This window comes from Tachysurus vachellii, chromosome 3, assembly GCF_030014155.1.
Source record: "Tachysurus vachellii isolate PV-2020 chromosome 3, HZAU_Pvac_v1, whole genome shotgun sequence".
Lineage (NCBI taxonomy): Eukaryota > Metazoa > Chordata > Actinopteri > Siluriformes > Bagridae > Tachysurus > Tachysurus vachellii.
Genome location: NC_083462.1, coordinates 6,911,676 through 6,930,648, shown reverse-complemented (window position 1 = coordinate 6,930,648; position 18,973 = coordinate 6,911,676). Strand labels below are relative to the sequence as shown.

Below are 18,973 nucleotides of genomic sequence, written 5' to 3'. Positions count from 1 at the left end.
ATGAGAGAGTGTGAGAGTAAAAGTGAGAGTGAAAGTGAATGTGAGTGTGAAAGGGAATGTGAATATGAGAGTGAGTGTGAGAGTGAAAGTGAATGTGAGTGTGAAAGGGAATGTGAATATGAGAGTGAGTGTGAGAGTAAAAGTGAGAGTGAAAGTGAATGTGAGTGTGAAAGTTAATGTGAATATGAGAGTGAGTGTGAGAGTAGAAGTGAGAGTGAAAGTGAATGAGTGTGAAAGTGAATGTGAATATGAGAGAGTGTGAGAGTAAAAGTGAGAGTGAAAGTGAATGTGAGTGTGAAAGGGAATGTGAATTTGAGAGTGAGTGTGAGAGTGAAAGTGAATGTGAGTGTGAAAGTGAATGTGAATATGAGAGTGAGTGTGAGAGTAAAAGTGAGAGTGAAAGTGAATGTGAGTGTGAAAGTGAATGTGAATATGAGAGTGAGTGTGAGAGTAAAAGTGAGAGTGAAAGTGAATGTGAGAGTGAAAGGGAATGTGAATATGAGAGTGAGTGTGAGAGTAGAAGTGAGAGTGAAAGTGGATGTGAGTGTGAAAGTGAATGTGAATATGAGAGTGAGTGTGAGAGTGAAAGTGAATGTGAGTGTGAAAGTGAATGTGAATATGAGTGTGAGAGTAAAAGTGAGAGTGAAAGTGAATGTGAGTGTGAAAGTGAATGTGAATATGAGAGTGAGTGTGAGAGTAAAAGTGGGAGTGAAAGTGAATGTGAGAGTGAAAGGGAATGTGAATATGAGAGTGAGTGTGAGAGTAAAAGTGAGAGTGAAAGTGGATGTGAGTGTGAAAGTGAATGTGAATATGAGAGTGAGTGTGAGAGTAAAAGTGAGAGTGAAAGTGAATGTGAGTGTGAAAGTGAATGTGAATATGAGTGTGAGAGTAAAAGTGAGAGTGAAAGTGAATGTGAGTGTGGAAGTTAATGGGAATATGAGAGTGAGTGTGAGAGTAGACGTGAGAGTGAAAGTGAATGAGTGTGAAAGTGAATGTGAATATGAGAGTGAGTGTGAGAGTAAAAGTGAGAGTGAAAGTGAATGTGAGTGTGAAAGTGAATGTGAATATGAGAGTGAGTGTGAGAGTAAAAGTGAGAGTGAAAGTGAATGAGTGTGAAAGCGAATGTGAATATGAGAGTGAGTGTGAGAGTAAAAGTGAGAGTGAAAGTGAATGTGAGTGTGAAAGCGAATGTGAATATGAGAGTGAGTGTGGGAGTAAAAGTGAGAGTGAAAGTGAATGTGAGTGTGAAAGGGAATGTGAATATGAGAGTGAGTGTGAGAGTAAAAGTGAGAGTGAAAGTGAATGTGAGTGTGAGAGTGTATGAGTGTCTCTTGGCCATGTTTTCCTCAGATGTGACTTCTGCCAAGACTTTGTTCTACAAGGAAAAGCTTGAAGCTTCGGCACTGGACCCTTGTTAGCTCCACAACATCATCTCTTCCCTACTCAAACTGGTATCACTTCTCTCTTCACTTACTGTATCTCTCACAGAAGAACCTCCAAGATCCCAACCAGTCTGGCTTTAAAGCAGCACATTCGTCAGAGACAGCCCTTTTGGATGTCTCTGAGAAACTACATGCTGCTAGATCAGCCAAGCTCTCATCCGTCCTCATCCTCCTTGATCATCCAGCAGCGTTTGATACGGTCAACCACAAGATTCTCATGTCCACCTCAGGAGTCCTCAGTAGGACGCTCATATCAGTTAACATGGTGTTGAGTGATATCTGCTCCACGCAGACATTCCACCGGTATCCCACAGGGCTCAGTACTTATTCATCTTCTTTTCTCCCTGTATACTCACACTCTTGGTGAAGTTATTTCCTCACATGAGTTCTCTTACCACTGCTATGCTGATGATACATGACTTATCTTCTCTTTCCTACCATCAGATACCACAGATTCTGTTCGGCTCTCAGCATGTCTGGCCGACATTTCATCGAGGACAAAGGCTCATCAGTTGAAGCTCAATCCTAGCAAATCTGAACTGCTGATCATCCCAGGTGATTCATCCCCAGGTCACGATCTTGCAATATCCCTGCATAATGATCTGATGGGGACGTCGTGGCCTAATGGTTAGAGCGTCTGACTCCTAACCCTCAGGCCGGCCACGACTGAGGAGCTCTTGAGCAAGGCACCGAACCCCCCAACTGCTCCCTGGGCACCGCAGCATAAATGGCTGCCCACTGCTCCAGGTGTGTGTGTGTGTGTGTGTGTGTGTGTGTGTGTGTGTGTGTGTGTTCGCTGCTTTGTGTGTGCACTTTGGATGGGTTAAATGCAGAGAACAAATTCTGAGTATGGGTCACCGTACTTAGCCGTAGGTCACGTTCCGTCACATGCATTTGATCTTCCCCTCAGTAACCTTGGCGTAACCATGGACACTCAACTGTCCTTTTCCTCTCATGTTGCTAATGTGACTTGCTCACGTCGTTTACTTCTCTACAACATTAGAAAAATTCATCCATTTTTGTCCACACAGGCTGCTCAGGTACTTGTTCAGTCTCTTGTCATCTCAAGACTGGACTACTGTAACTCACCGCTGGCAGGTCTACCTATGAACGCAATTCATCCTTTGCAAATGATCCAAAATGCAGCTACACGACTAGTTTTCAACCTGCCTATGTTCTCACATTCTGCTATGCTTCCCCACTGGCTTCCAGTAGCTGCACACAACAGATTCAAAACACTGATGCTTGCCTACAAAGCCAAAAATGGACCAGCTCCCTCTTACCTCAAAGCCTTCCTCACTCCTTGCACCGCACCTCAAGGCTACCAGCACTGCTCGACTGGTCCCACTCTCTCTCAGGGTAAGAGGTAAGTATACCACAAGACTATTTTCCTGTTCTGGTGGTGGAATGAACTTCCCCTAGGGGTCCAGACAGCTGAGTCACTGGCTAATTTCCAGCAACTACATATTTATGAAATACTTCAACTAGCAATTTCTTCCCTGTATGTTGTATTTAAAAAAAAAACAACAACCTCTGAACAGTGTTTTAAGCTCATGGTTACACGTCTATAACCTAGTGAACCAGAATGAATGCATTTAAAGGATAACGTCGCTCTGGATTACACATCTGCCAAATGTTGTAAATGTAAATCAATCAATCAATCAATCAATCAATCAATCAATCTATCTATCTATCTATCTATCTATCTATCTATCTATCTATCTATCTATCTATCTATCTATCTATCTATCTACTGTATCTTTGTCTGCCTGTCTGTCTTTCTGTCTGTCTCTTTCTCTCGCTCTCTCTCTCTTTCACTATGTTGTATGTCTGTATATATGTCTGTTATAAACTATATATAGTCATGTGACAAAAAATGTGACAAAATTATAAATATAAATATCAGTAAATATAGTTATTATATTTTTTCTTAAATTGCTAAAAAATATTGTTTGACGGTAAAAACTTCTCCACATTGTGATCTGACCTTGTCCACATCACCAAGCCTCCTGGATATTGAATCAATTTCACTTCTGCTTTGCCTCCATGGATTCACTGCTTATTTTCCATGTTTTGAATATTGTACATTATAAAGCATTATATTTAGACTAGAAATCAGACTGCGTGCTTTTTCTGAAGACGAGTCTATTTTCTCCGACACACACTTGTTTCTCAGTCTGAAAATAACTCCTGGGATTCGACACTATGGAGAAGGAAATGGAAGAGAAAAGAAGAGGGAAAAAATAAAAAATAAAAAAAAGATAGAGAACATTGTTTTTAGAATGATGGTGCATGAGAGAGAAAACTAAACGTGGTTAAATGGTTTGGATGCCAATGCGTCGGAAAAATGAACAATTACAGGAACAATGTAACACAGAGAGAAAGACAAGGGAGTGATAACGAGGATAAATGAAGGGGTCAAAGTGGAGAAAAATATTAAAAGCTGCGTACTGTGTTTAACTGACCTGTAGACGAAGACCGTGACAGTGACGATGATGATGAAGATGAAGCACACCACTATCAGGATCATCTGATGCATGGTGACCGTTCCTGAAATAAAGACCAAATATATTAGAGAAAAAAACCTCTAACAGCACGCCCTAAAATGTTTTACTCCTATTATTATTCCAAAGTTTCCAGTGGCAGAAAACCTTACATCTAACGAAGACTTCTTCCAAAAATGCTACACACCTCAGAACAAATGTACAGTTACCATATCAACATATCCACAATAATACGTTTTTAATCTGATTTACATGGAGCGTCCGTCAATCACGTTCGGTAGTATTGTCTTCACCGCCCGAGAAGAACCGCTTTGGTTTCCAGAAGAAACTTTCACCTCATGATTCTTTGTATGTTTTGGAACATGTGATGATAAACCGAATCATTTTCCACCGCAAACATGATTCCACGTATTAAGTTTTTTTTCATAATATAAATTCAGTTCTCTGTAGCACCAACATCAGAACATCAATCAGAAGGTTTTAATAGTTCTTTATCATTATTCTAACATTCACATTCAACATTACTTCAACACAGTTAAATATATATAATGTTGTAAGTGTACGTGTTATTAGTAATAAACAATATTTAACAATATAATGATACTACTTCTACTACTACTAATAATAATAATAATAAAAGTTGCTCTGTAATTAGTGGGCATGGTGGCTTAGTGGTTAGCACGTTCGCCTCACACCTCCAGGGTTGGGGGTTCGATTCCCGCCTCCACCTTGTGTGTGTGGAGTTTGCATGTTCTCCCCGTGCCTCGGGGGTTTCCTCCGGGTACTCCGGTTTCCTCCCCCGGTCCAAAGACATGCATGGTAGGTTGATTGGCATCTCTGGAAAATTGTCCGTAGTGTGTGAGTGTGTGAGTGAATGAGTGTGTGTGTGTGTGCCCTGTGATGGGTTGTCACACCGTCCAGGGTGTATCCTGCCTTGATGCCCGATGACGCCTGAGATAGGCACAGGCTCCCCGTGACCCGAGGTAGTTCGGATAAACGGTAGAAAGTGAGTGAGAGTGAGAGAGTGCTCTGTAATTGAAATGTATTTTTCAGAATAAATACACCTAAATTATTTTATTAAATGATTAATTACACTATGGAATTAATTCAAATTCAATATTATACTAAGATTAATATTAGCCTTATATTTAAATGTGTTTGTGTTTGTAAATGTGTTTGTATTTATAATGAGCTCATTATAATGTGCTCATTATAATGAATGAGCCTGAGGTGACTGAGGTGACTGTGGTGAGGAAAAACTCCCTTAGATGGAAGAGGAAGAAACCTTGAGAGGAACCCGCTCAAAAGTGAACCTCATCCTCATTTGGGTGACACTGGGGGGGTGTGATTATAAACTGTTATAAACACCAGAGAGTGTTATAATGAATAATGTCCTTTCTACAGTCAGATACAGTCTAATAATTGTGTATTGATGAGGAGGTTGTTGTCCTCAAAGACCACATGGTCTTTGGATGTCCTCTTTGAATATTCGAATCCTCATGAATCCTCATTAAATTTGTTGATTTCATTTTATCACCTTAATCATTTTATTATCATTTCATCTGAAATTATTTAATTTATTTCTTATTTATTAAGTGCTAAATAAGAGCAGCTAGTGAGCAGCAACTTACTGGCCAGACATGAAGGATTGTCGTTCTTAAAGCCGCACACTGGGATGTCAGGAGGAGGAACGCCTTTTAACCAGTGCACCTTCATCCCCGGCTCAGGAATCATCTGCTTCAGACTGCTGTTATACACTGACACGATCTGCAATAAACACACACACACACACACACACACACACATTCATGTTCACATACACATTCCTGCATTCATAATAAGCTACAGACACACACACTTATTCACACTCACGCACAAACAGACACATGCTTTCACATTCACACACATACACTCGTATACACCCAAACACAAATGAAGCTACCTGATAAACTCCCGAGTCAGTGTCAGTCATGTCCCAGAGAGCAAAGTCGATTTCTCGGTTGCCCTTCTCATCCATCTCCAGCAGCCCGGTGACACCTGTCAGAAATGAGATGAACGTGTTCTTACTGTGAAACTCACTAATCAATAGACAAAACAGCAGAAGGACAAATGTAGACCAAACATAAACAGCAACTTGTCTGTGAACAAACAATAAAAGCATAATTATCTGCACTATATTAACATTGACACTAGCCCTTGGTAGAAGCCCTTATTCAGAACGGTGTACTATACATTAATCTCATTTACACCAGTTAAGGGTTTTGCTTAAGAGCCCATCAGAGGCAGCTTGACGGTGCTGAGATTTGAACTCATGACCTTGTAGTCTTCCTGCACTAAGCTCTATAAGCAGTGACAGAAACTGCTCTTCTTCTGCACTTCCACAACATACGGAGCGCATATGGTGATAATATGGAAAGAGCAGACACGCACAGCCCGCACAGGGAATGAAGCCAGTTTAATGCTGCAACAGGAGGCAATGGTGCTGCTTTCATACTTGCCAACACTCAACATTCCTCTTTTTGGTCTGTAAATAGAAATAAATTGAAAGTCAGTAGAACAGGAGTAGAATATATCAGTATCAGTGTGTATGAATGATTTAATGATTTAGTATAATGTGATTTTTGTTAGCAGATTTGAGAAGTGGAAGGTCCACACATGCTTTGCTGGTATAGAGGCAGAAAGGCCACACATAGTTTACTGGAGCTGAAACGCAGGAGACAGGCCATGTTTCTTCTTGATACAGACAGGTACAAACACCACACCATCTATACTCAACTGACAAGCAGATAGGCCACGCCTCCTTAACTAGGACCGACAGGCACAAAGTCCATGCCTCCTTAACTGGGACTGACAGGCACAAAGTCCACGCCTTCTTTACTGGTATCGGCAGACACAAAGGCTATGCTTCCTTAACTGGGGCTGACAGGCACAGAGGCCACGCCTCCTTTACTGGTATTGTCAGACACAAAGGCCGCACATTTACATTTACAGCATTAGCAGACGCCCTTATCCAGAGGGACTTACACTTTATCTCATTTTTATACAACTGAGCAATTGAGGGTTATGGGCCTTGCTCAGGGGCCCAGTAGTGGCAGCTTGGTGGACGTAGGAATTGAACTCTCAACCCTACAATTGGAGCCCAACACCTTAAACACTAGGCTACCACATCCCTCCTTAACTGGGACTGACAGGCACAAAGGCCTCGCCTCCTTTACTGGTATCGACAGACACAAAAGCCACACCTCCTTAACTGGGATTGACAGCCACAAAAGCCACACCTCCTTAAATGGGACTGGCAGGCAGAAAGGCCAGGCCTCCTTCGCTGGGACTGAGCGGAACAAAGGCCACGCCTCCTTTACTGGTATCAGCAGACACAAAGGCCACGCCTCCTTCACTGGAATCGACAGACACAAAGGCCAGGCCTCCTTCGTTGGACTGAGAGGAACAAAGGACAAACCCCCTTCACTGGAATCGACAGGCACAAAGGCCACGCCTCCTTCACTGGAATCGACAGACACAAAGGCCACGCCTCCTTCACTGGAATCGACAGGCACAAAGGCCACGCCTCCTTCACTGGAATCGACAGACACAAAGGCCAGGCCTCCTTCGTTGGATTGAGAGGAACAAAGGACAAACCCCCTTCACTGGAATCGACAGGCACAAAGGCCACGCCTTCTTCACTGGAATCGACAGACACAAAGGCCACGCCTCCTTCACTGGAATCGACAGGCACAAAGGCCACGCCTCCTTCATTGGAATCGACAGACACAAAGGCCAGGCCTCCTTCGCTGGATTGAGAGGAACAAAGGACAAACCCCCTTCACTGGAACTGAGAGGAACAAAGGACAAACCCCCTTCACTGGAACTGAGAGGAACAAAGGACAAACCCCCTTCACTGGAATCGACAGGCACAAAGGCCACGCCTCCTTCACTGGAATCGACAGACACAAAGGCCACGCCTCCTTCACTGGAATCGACAGACACAAAGGCCACGCCTCCTTCACTGGAATCGACAGACACAAAGGCCAGGCCTCCTTCGCTGGATTGAGAGGAACAAAGGACAAACCCCCTTCACTGGAATCGACAGGCACAAAGGCCACGCCTCCTTCACTGGAATCGACAGACACAAAGGCCACGCCTCCTTCACTGGAATCGACAGGCACAAAGGCCACGCCTCCTTCACTGGAATCGACAGACACAAAGGCCAGGCCTCCTTCGCTGGATTGAGAGGAACAAAGGACAAACCCCCTTCACTGGAATCGACAGGCACAAAGGCCACGCCTCCTTCACTGGAATCGACAGACACAAAGGGCTAGGCCTCCTTCGCTGGATTGAGAGGAACAAAGGACAAACCCCCTTCACTGGAACTGAGAGGAACAAAGGACAAACCCCCTTCACTGGAACTGAGAGGAACAAAGGACAAACCCCCTTCACTGGAACTGAGAGGAACAAAGGACAAACCCCCTTCACTGGAATCGACAGGCACAAAGGCCACGCCTCCTTCACTGGAATCGACAGACACAAAGGCCACGCCTCCTTCACTGGAATCGACAGGCACAAAGGCCACGCCTCCTTCACTGGAATCGACAGACACAAAGGCCAGGCCTCCTTCGCTGGATTGAGAGGAACAAAGGACAAACCCCCTTCACTGGAATCGACAGGCACAAAGGCCACGCCTCCTTCACTGGAATCGACAGACACAAAGGCCACGCCTCCTTCACTGGAATCGACAGGCACAAAGGCCACGCCTCCTTCACTGGAATCGACAGACACAAAGGCCAGGCCTCCTTCGCTGGATTGAGAGGAACAAAGGACAAACCCCCTTCACTGGAACTGAGAGGAACAAAGGACAAACCCCCTTCACTGGAACTGAGAGGAACAAAGGACAAACCCCCTTCACTGGAACTGAGAGGAACAAAGGACAAACCCCCTTCACTGGAACTGAGAGGAACAAAGGACAAACCCCCTTCACTGGAATCGACAGGCACAAAGGCCACGCCTCCTTCACTGGAATCGACAGGCACAAACTGATGCTTTAATCAACAAGAAAAGTACTTTTTGCCACATTGATCTAAACGCTAACATCCTGTCAGTTTTCAGATTCTTTCTGCTAGAACAATCTGCTAGAAAAGACAATATTATCAGACAGCGTCACAAAATGCTCCAAACAGCTTTAAAATGATTTAAAATGTAAAATGTAAATGAATGTTACATTTCAAGAAGCTCGGTTTAATAAAATAATAATAAAAAAAATCAAACAATCCATGGAAACTGCAGTGTTCAAATCACACTACAGACACCAATTATCACTAGACTGGAAGCACCACAGTGATGTCCATCTCAGCAGCCTGCTGCTCTCTGCTAATGATCTGACTATATAAATACATATTATGCAAATTCTCAAAAGAGCAAAGCTGATGGTGACACAGAGACACTCAGGGCTACATTTCCCCGTCGATCTTTAACGCTGCTTCATAAAAGCATTCGCTGATCTGCATGCAACACACACACACACACACACACACACACACACACACACACACACACTCACAAATAATACACACACTCTGTATGTCTATTAGCTTGGTTGCTGGAACTTGATACCTAGTGTGTGTGAGTGTGTGTGTGTGTGTGTGTGTGTGTGTGTGTGTGTGTGTGTGTGTGTGTGTGTGTGTGTGTGTGTGTGAAATCCTCTCTTTAGGGAAATTACCCAGTGTCCCAAATAACAACATAACACAGTAACACAGAGATGTGTTAACTTTTCTCTCAGTCCTTCTTCATCCCTTTATCCTTCATCTTTTCATCTCCAATTTAGCTGAATTTCTAAATAAACTTCAACCTCAGATGCGCTTTAGGTTTATACTGACAGATGACTAGTCCGCATTTGCTAATTGGTTTCAAGGAAAAAACAACAACATTAACCCTTATTTTCTCTCAGACATAACATATGGTTCTGGACCATAACCAGATGAACACCATAAATTCTGTCTGTTTAGATGGAAAATATCTACATCACATTAACATGCCAGGCATGTTTTTTTTTTTTTTTTAGCTTAGATCAGCTAAGCAGCTCTGTTAGCACATCACATACTGTGGCATCATATCCGTTAGCATATCACACAGCTACATGTCTGTCAGCTATAATTGGCTTTTTTAATGTGTTTAAAAAAGACTTTTGTTTGCTGTGTATTTGATTACAATCATATACTTAAGATGTATAGCAAATGTTCTTGGCTGGGTCTGTTAGCATTGTTAGCATACTACAACGCTAGGATATCATGCAGAATATCTTATACAATGGTTGCTTGTGATTTTGTTTACTTTAAGCGTGTAGAGCGCTAACAACACTCGTAAGGAACTTTAAAAAAAAACACTTGGTGGTGTGATGCGATTTATTAGAAAAAAAGACTCATACCTTTTATTCATTATAGTTATGTTGTGGAATGTCAATAAAACAAGTTAACCCCTGTTATTACCTATTAGTACATTATAGCAGTTAAAAACATTCCTTCACCATCTTTTTTTTTCACCTCGTAAGTACAAAATACAAAAAGGTTTCAACTAACAATGGACATTGTCTCAAAACAGCTTCACAGAACACAAGAAATATAGAACAAAAAGTTTAATATAAGACTTATATTTAAATTTATTTGTATTTATCCCTATTTAACTGTAACGAGCAATCCTGAGGTGGCTGTGGCAAGAAAAAAAATATTTTACCAGAGAGAGGAACCAGACTCAGAAGGGCTGGCATTAGAGAAAAAGAAAAAAAAAATCTACGAAATGTCAGAAAACTTACAGCTTTTCTTCTGGCGGTTTTAAAATCTGCCTAAGAAATCATTGTGGAAGAGCTGCCGCAATAACTTATTAATAGTAATAATAATAATAATAATAATAATGGTGTTACAGAAAAAACCTTTCACTCAATGGTGCTGTGATATAAATAGGTGAGTTACATTTATTATAATGCACTAATTATACTATATAAGATATGTGTATCGTGGATAGACATACGGTGAGTGAAACGACGTGCCCTGTAGATTCCTACATGAATATCAGCACCCTCTATATTGTGGCTGTCTGTGTGTTTCCTTTTATATAATCCACACTGTACCTATGGAGAAAGCACGCTCAGCACAAAAGTCTGATTTTTTCTAATGATGTCAGTCAGACTGCAGAGACTACACACACACACACACACACACACACACACACACACAAACGAACCGCTGCAACAATCCGGATCCAATAAATAAAGCTGAAATGACGCATTCATTCTTGCACCAGCTTTCTTTGCCATACCCACCCCACATGCTGCCTTCCTCCTGCATTAGTTTTATCCACATTTTATAGTATACTGTATCCCTGAGAGTTTAAGCATAACTCCACTGCTACAGTACCTATCACTATCCACAGTGCAGCTATCTAGGAAGTGTCAATTAAATTCACACTTTTTTCATTACATAATACCATGTGGTGTACTAAACTTCCTGTGTTCATTTGATTCTCTTCTGTCAGTCACAGCATGGAAGATGGACGACATGAGCAGCAGTAAGAAAAGATGCTCTCGTTGGCTCCATGCGTCTAGAAGGAATCATGCGTTATCCTTCATACTCATTGCTTTGGTAGCTGTTTCTATGACAACTTAGTCTGCTAGTGGTATCTCAGTGGTTAAGACATATAAGCTCAAATCCCAGAGCTGCCAAACTGCCAATTCTGGGCCCTTGTGCAAGGCCCTTAACCCTCAGGTGTATAAATGAGATTGATGATGTGAAATGACTGAATCCATGTGATCATGTTTTATACCATAATCATCATCATCATCATCATCATCATCATCATCATCATCATCATCGTCATCGTCATCATCATTGCTTTATTTGCTCTAAAGTTCTATCCATCGTAATCCACTCACTCATATACAGCATTCTCAAATACACTGATTGATTGATAGATAGATAGATAGATAGATAGATAGATAGATAGATAGATAGATAGATAGATAGATAGATCTAAGAAATTAGTTCGGTGCATTTTCAATGGAGAATGAATGGAGAAGACAAGACACAATAATGCAGGATACAATAAGCTGAACCCAACCAGAGACCTCTAGATTATTTATGAATGCACATAATGACCTTGTCTGTGTATACCCTAGCATTATTACATTCAAGATTGATGACCAACTACAGTGAAACCTTCACTCAAACTTAAAAGGTAAACACTGTAGACTCATTAAATACCAGGACAAATAAAAGGAAAATCTTTACTCTATAAAAACATTAACCTTATAATATAAAGTATAAAATATATGTAACATCCCAGCACTGGGAAACAGCATCATGGGAATGTCACCAAAGGAGCATTGTGGGTAAAGGTTCAGGCATGGGAAGAAAAGAAGGAGTTTGCTGGGGTGTGGGAATGGGTGCGAGTCAGAACTCTCAGTCCAAACCCAGCTCACAAGGGATACGAATATAACCTTGGAGCCGAAATCTTCTCCTTCAGACACTTACATTTATTATTGTATTAAAATAGCAAATATGCCACTTCCTGTGCACATTTAGGTTATGAGGGTTAAGCTAATTAATGTATGATGCTACGATCCCTGGTGACAAACAGCCGATTAAATATGTGCATTTTTGAATATTGCAATAGGAAACAGAATGTGACACAAAGTTCACAGTGCTGGTGATTTCAGGATTGGGCCACTCTTGGTCCTGATTAATTCAGTTATTAATACAGACTAGCTTTTCTATATGAGACATACATATGTGGTGAGTCTTTGATAGAAACAAGTAATTTGCAATAATATATAACAAAGAATACAGAATACAGACCAAGCACATGTATGCATCGTGAAAGCTGCAGGTACTGCAATATCAGACTGACATTTGGAAAGGACAGAGACAGAGCAAGACCTTGATCCAACAACCTCTTCTAAAGATCACACGCTCGCTCATTTTTGAAAAACGCTTTGTCCTGTTCAGGGTCATGGTGAATCTGGAGTCTGTACTGGGAACAAAGGGTGTGAAGCGGAAACTCATTCCGGGTGGTATGTCGTGTTCAGTTATTGAAAATAATCCACTTTACGGTGGTAACAGTGACTCTGTCAAGAAGCTCTTATTGTCATTTCAACCATATATAGCTGACGCAGTACATAGTGAAATAAGACAACGTTTCCCCAGGACTATGGTGCTACATAAAACACAGAGCTAAGGACTAAGCTAAGTAATATGTTCCACCAAGATAAAGTGCATCGTGTTCAACCTATTGCAAACAGTGCAAGAGAAAAGACAGTGCAAACAGACAATAATAAACACTACAGGACAAGTACACAAAATAGCTCTGACCAGTGTGCACACTGTATATTATACAGTACATTGGGTAAAAATATAGGAATCTGAACAAAGAGGATTCTGGAAAACATACATACACTGATGTAATAGCAGCAGTTGGATGAGGTATTAAAATTTGGTGTGCAAAACAGCAACTGAGCATGTAAACAGTTTCATATGGGTGGTGTGTGTGTGTGTTCAGTACAGTTCAGTCTGATGAATGCTAGGCTACAACACAACACAACACAACACAAGAGAATGTGGAGAATGACTTAACAATCCAAATGTCGTACAGTATGCTATAACATTAAAAGCAGTATAACACTGGGCAGAGATCTCTAGTGCGCTATGTAAATTATCAGTCTGTCCAGGATTTCAAGTTTTTTGGGAGGGTTTGCTGATTGTTGCATTGTTTTTTTGTGCTTTTTATGAGGAAAAAAATTTAAATTTGTGAAATGATAAATACAGGATTCTTCTTTTAATCTACTATTGAGACACATAAGTAATGAGCTTCTACGAGAACTGTACTCATGTTCACCGTGAATTGAAGAGGGTTTTAGTTGAATGCGTGTCTTGATGATGTCACACCACGTCTCTACCCAAATCTGGGGAAAAACATAATACGTAGTACCTCTGTGGGAAATAAATCTAAATAAACAAACAGAAATAGCGTATGTAATCAAATACAGTCATATAAAATACAATTCTGGAAATTGTATGAAACTGAAAGGAAATTGAGCTGAGACGATCGGTTGCTAGTTCACTTCCTAAAGGTAATGCTAGTATTATAGTGTTATGCTAGTATAATGCTAACATTTACTTAAAACTCCACACTGGTGATCTTCTCTATATCATAATGGTCCTACTTCACTATTTCTCCGACTGTGTTTCTTGGGTCTGCTGTTTTTAAGAGCTTAACATTAGCATCTAAAGTTATTGCAGCCGTGTCTGCTGCTAGCCTCCAGTTTGACAGCTAACATTCGATTCACTACATAGCATCTGGATTGCTAGGTATTGTTTAACTAGTTAGCTAAAAGTTTAACATAAGAACAAATTAAAATGATATTACTCGTAATTAAGCACTTATTAAACGTCCTGTAACAGCAATGAATTCTGTGGGAAATCTGCAATATCCTGGAGGGACTGATTAGCATTCTCATACACAGTGTTAAAATTATGTTGTATAATCTGGCATTACTCAATTGTTATGGTTCTAAATATATAAATATATGCCTGGATTTATAAAGTACAGTGTACAGTGTGCTATAAACCATATTATAAATGCATAGAAATTGCTGCCAAATGTTACCTAAACTTAACTTTAATTAATGCTTCAGATTTACACTCCCTGATTCCAGGCCCCATGAGGGTTAGCAATTTAGCCCCTAAAAGGCCTTCTCTGTGTGTTGGCTCATGTCATGCTGTCTCAGTGTGATTCAGCTCACAACATTTCACTGTCAGCTCTTATTTTAATTACGCATGGCACGCATTGTACATCATTTAAAAGAGGTCACACTTCTATTTAAATGTAATTAAGCTACAGGGTATATCATATTTTATTGAAAATATGATATGATTTTATATGAAAAAAAAATGATTATTGATTCACTCATTCATATAATACGATGTTCCTGAGGTGCTGTGAAACACACTGCCAATCTAATTGCAATAAATCACGATCAGTGCTGTGAAATGTTCACTTATACACCATAAACCAGCTCAGATACATCAAACACATATAAAATTTAAGCAGGAAAGAAGTCCAGGTACAAGGTGACAGGTAGGAGACAGCGGCCAATGAGGCAAGAGGAAAAGTGTAAGTGCGAGAGAGCAAACAAAGCAAACAAGGAAGGGAAACAGAGTACTGAAACAAAGGCCACACCTCCTTTCTGTGCTACTGACACTGAGGCCACACCTTCTTTCTGTGGTACTGACACAGTCGCCACGCCTCCTTCACTGGTACTGACATACAGGCCACGCCTCCTTCTCTGTTACCGACACAGATGCCACACCTCCTTCCAATGGTACAGACAATTAAAAAGGCCACGCCTCTTTTACTGATACTGACACAGATGCCACGCCTCCTTCACGTCCTTGTTTCATCAGTGTCATTTTTACAATTAATAATTTATGCTGCTTTTCATATGTACTATTGCATTTTCATGCTATTTTAACCCCATGATTAAGCTCACTCAAGCTGTTGATGGCTGATATATCAATAAAAGTCTTATTTTTATGGATGTAAATGATATTTTTTCACAGCACTATTAATAGCATGCTATTTCGACCAGACTGTTTTATTTCGCGGCTGAGTCATTGACGAGTGAGAAGGCTCTGTGTGTTTACTCCTGTCTTAAACTGATCTATGGTGCAGGACTCAGAGGATCCGGTTTGTGCTTTCAGCTCGATAAGGACATCATGGCTGCTGCTGAATGGACTGTATTTACTGCTGATTAGAGGTATGAAGGAAACATGAGTTCAGTCTGGATCATGGATGAGAGACAGTATTAAATGGCAAAAATGTGGTTAGACACATACTGTAAAAGAAGTTAAAATGCTTGGATGCTTAATGTTAAAATACATTGCACGTACTGTATACAGGCAAATAAATCAAAAGTAAACAAAAAGAAAAAGTGCAAGTGATAAAATGTAGTCACAAAAAATACATATCTGGAAATACACTTTGAAAAATATAGAGTTGAGATGATCGGTTTGTAAGTTCACTTCCTAAAGGTAATGCTAGTATTCTAGTTTTATGGTGGTAAAGCTAATGCTAACATTTACCTAAAACACCACACTGGTGGGCTGCTCTATATCATAATTAAAATATCTATTATCCTTCTTCACTATTTCTCTGACTGTGTTTCTTAACTCTGCTGTTTGTAAGAGCTTAACATCAGCATCTAAAATTGAACAGCTGTATCTGCTGCTAGCCTCCAGTTTGACAGCTAACATCCGATTCACTAGCTAGAATGCGGCTCGCAAAGGGTATCTAACTATTTAGCTGAAAGAATAATGTACAAGCAATATAAAGTGATATCACTTGTTATTAAGTCCTTTTATCAATCTGGATAGAAACCAGTCATTTGACACTTTTCTACGTTCTTGTTTCCTCCCTGGCGAGTCATTCAGCCATTTGGAAGCTTTTCACAAAGAATCGTCTTCTGTGCTGCCAAGAATTTCTAGCCGTCACACTGCTCTGGTGCGAACGCCTGCTTTATAATCCACCAGAATGGGATAGGTGTTAGTGTATATTATGTCAACACACAAAGTTGGCATTTGTAAAAAACAAATGAACAGAAAAATACTAAAATACAGAGCACAATTTATCCATGGACATTACAATGTAGTTTCCAAATACATCACATTTACAGTTAATCACAGTACAGTTAATACGCAATATATTTATAGCATGTGAAATCTGATCCCTCTCTAACAGACTTATATTTATAACTACACTGGGATGTTTTACTGTGTTCATCATGCTGCATTGCCAGGAAATTTTCCACTTCCTGGTTCAAAACGGCTCCTAAAGTAAAGTTAAGGACTTTAGGATACCTTTCAGAAATATGACTTTTGACTTTGAAGTATGGAAGCTCCACAGATGAAAAGGAAAAGAAAGCAGAAAGCTTCTTTAACGATAATCTACAAATCGTTGCGAGATAGTTAGCCGCTAGCTGACTGGCTTTGAAATGATTGTGGCTTCTTCAGGGTCTTTTTCCGTTAGTGGAGCAAACATAAACAAGACATAACACAAAACAACAAAAAACATAACAGCAATATCACGGGGACAACAGGGTCACGGGGAGCCTGTGCCTATCTCAGGCGTCATCGGGCATCAAGGCAGGATACACCCTGGATGGAGTGCCAACCCATCACAGGGCACACACACACACTCTCATTCACTCACACAATCACACACTACGGACAATTTTCCAGAGATGCCAATCAACCTACCATGCATGTCTTTGGACCGGGGGAGGAAACCGGAGTACCCGGAGGAAACCCCCGAGGCACGGGGAGAACATGCAAACTCCACACACACGGGAATCGAACCCCCAACCCTGGAGGTGTGACGCAAACGTGCTAACCACTAAGCCACCGTGCCCCCCCTCCGTGTATAAGGTTCACGTGCCACATATTCATTATTATGCCGAGCATGCTGTTACTATGGAAACAAGCGTGTATCAGAGCAATTAAAATAAACCTGTGATTAGAATTGTTCTAAAAGTCAATATCAGGGCTGCTGGTATAGAAGATGAATCAACGTTTTCTGACCAATCAGAATCGAGAACACAAGAACACTTGAGTATAAAATAAAAGAATAAATTAGAAAGTAAGAATAATGTCTGGATTAAAGAAGCGAACGTGGACCGATGACTCAGAAACAAACCTGCACTTAGTAGGAGCGTACAAGTTAAAACCCGGACTAATGTTTGCAGAGAGACGATGTGATGCTATAAAAGTCCCTATGAAGAAGGTGTTACTATGGAAACAATAACATATCAGAACAATTCTTATAACTGATGTCATTTGAATAAGAGAACTAATGGAATTAATGTCAGGGCTTTTAACAATGGACTTTGTGTCAAAGCAGCTTTACAGAACTTAAACATAAAACAAAAGATTAATATAAAGATTAATATTATACAAAAGTTCAAGATTAATTAGATACATTTAAATGTGTTTGTGTTTATCCCCAATGAACAAGCCTGAGGTGACTCAGGTGACTGTGGGGAGAAAAAAACACACTTGGATGGAAAGGCAGAAACCTTGAGAGGAACCAGACTCAAAGAGAACCTCATCCTCATTTGAGTAACACTGGAGGAAGACCACATGGAGTTGGCATCTCCTGTGACATGTCTGTATACTTCATAAAACAAGCAGGAATTCAGTCAGCATCATGTCTTCATTACAGTGCAGAATGTGGACCCAGGACCCAGGAATAAATCTGCACTCATTAACCGTGAAACATGACTAAGAGAAGAAGTCTAGAAGCCTATATTTTGTCACATATACATTACAGCACAGTATAAATTCTTTCTTCACATATCCCAACATTGGAGGTGGGGGTCAGAGCACAGGGTCAGCCATGATACAGCAACCCTGGAGCGGAGAGGGTTAAGGGCCTTGTTTAAGGGCCCAACAGTGGAACCTTTGCAGTGCTACGGTTTGAACCCTGATCCTCTGATCCAACAACACAGAACCTTAATTGCTTTAGCCACAACTGACCAGGGATCAAACATCGTATATGTTTGGGTTAAGGTACTTTGGAACAGAACACGGCTAATATCATGTGTCTTATCCGGATAGAGACACATAAACAAATGAAAAAAAAACAATTATGGCAGGAAGCAGTAAAGGAGCATTGGTGAAATGTTTGGCAATCCCATGCGACAACAGCATCCAAAGAAAGCAAGGACTAAGGACAAAAGGGAGCTAGAAAGAATGCGAACGATTCAAAACAAAGCGACAGAAGCACTTTAGGAATCGCTCACACGTTAAACGTCAAGGACTCGATGTTGGCGAGTACCGTTTCACATTCACACACAACTGAAAACAATTAGAGAGGCCCGATTCTGGGTCAAAGGTCTCTTCACAGGAAGGGAGAGTCTGTCACAGGAAGTGCTGCATGTTGGCCTCAGCCGGCGACTAATCTAATAAGCACAGAGAGGCGGGGAGCGAGAGTGAC

The 18,973-nt window shown here is 40.9% G+C and overlaps 1 protein-coding gene across 1 annotated transcript in view; it reads right to left on the bottom strand.

Moving 5' to 3' along the window:
* The window catches only part of npr1a (natriuretic peptide receptor 1a), a 90,562-nt gene that overhangs the window by 15,416 nt on the left and 56,173 nt on the right, over positions 1-18,973 (bottom strand). The window contains exons 6-8 of the mRNA XM_060865570.1: positions 5,889-5,983; positions 5,578-5,713; positions 3,908-3,992 (exon numbers count right to left, since the gene is read on the bottom strand). Coding sequence (XP_060721553.1) covers positions 3,908-3,992; positions 5,578-5,713; positions 5,889-5,983 — 316 coding nt within the window. The remainder of the gene's footprint in view (positions 1-3,907; positions 3,993-5,577; positions 5,714-5,888; positions 5,984-18,973) is intronic.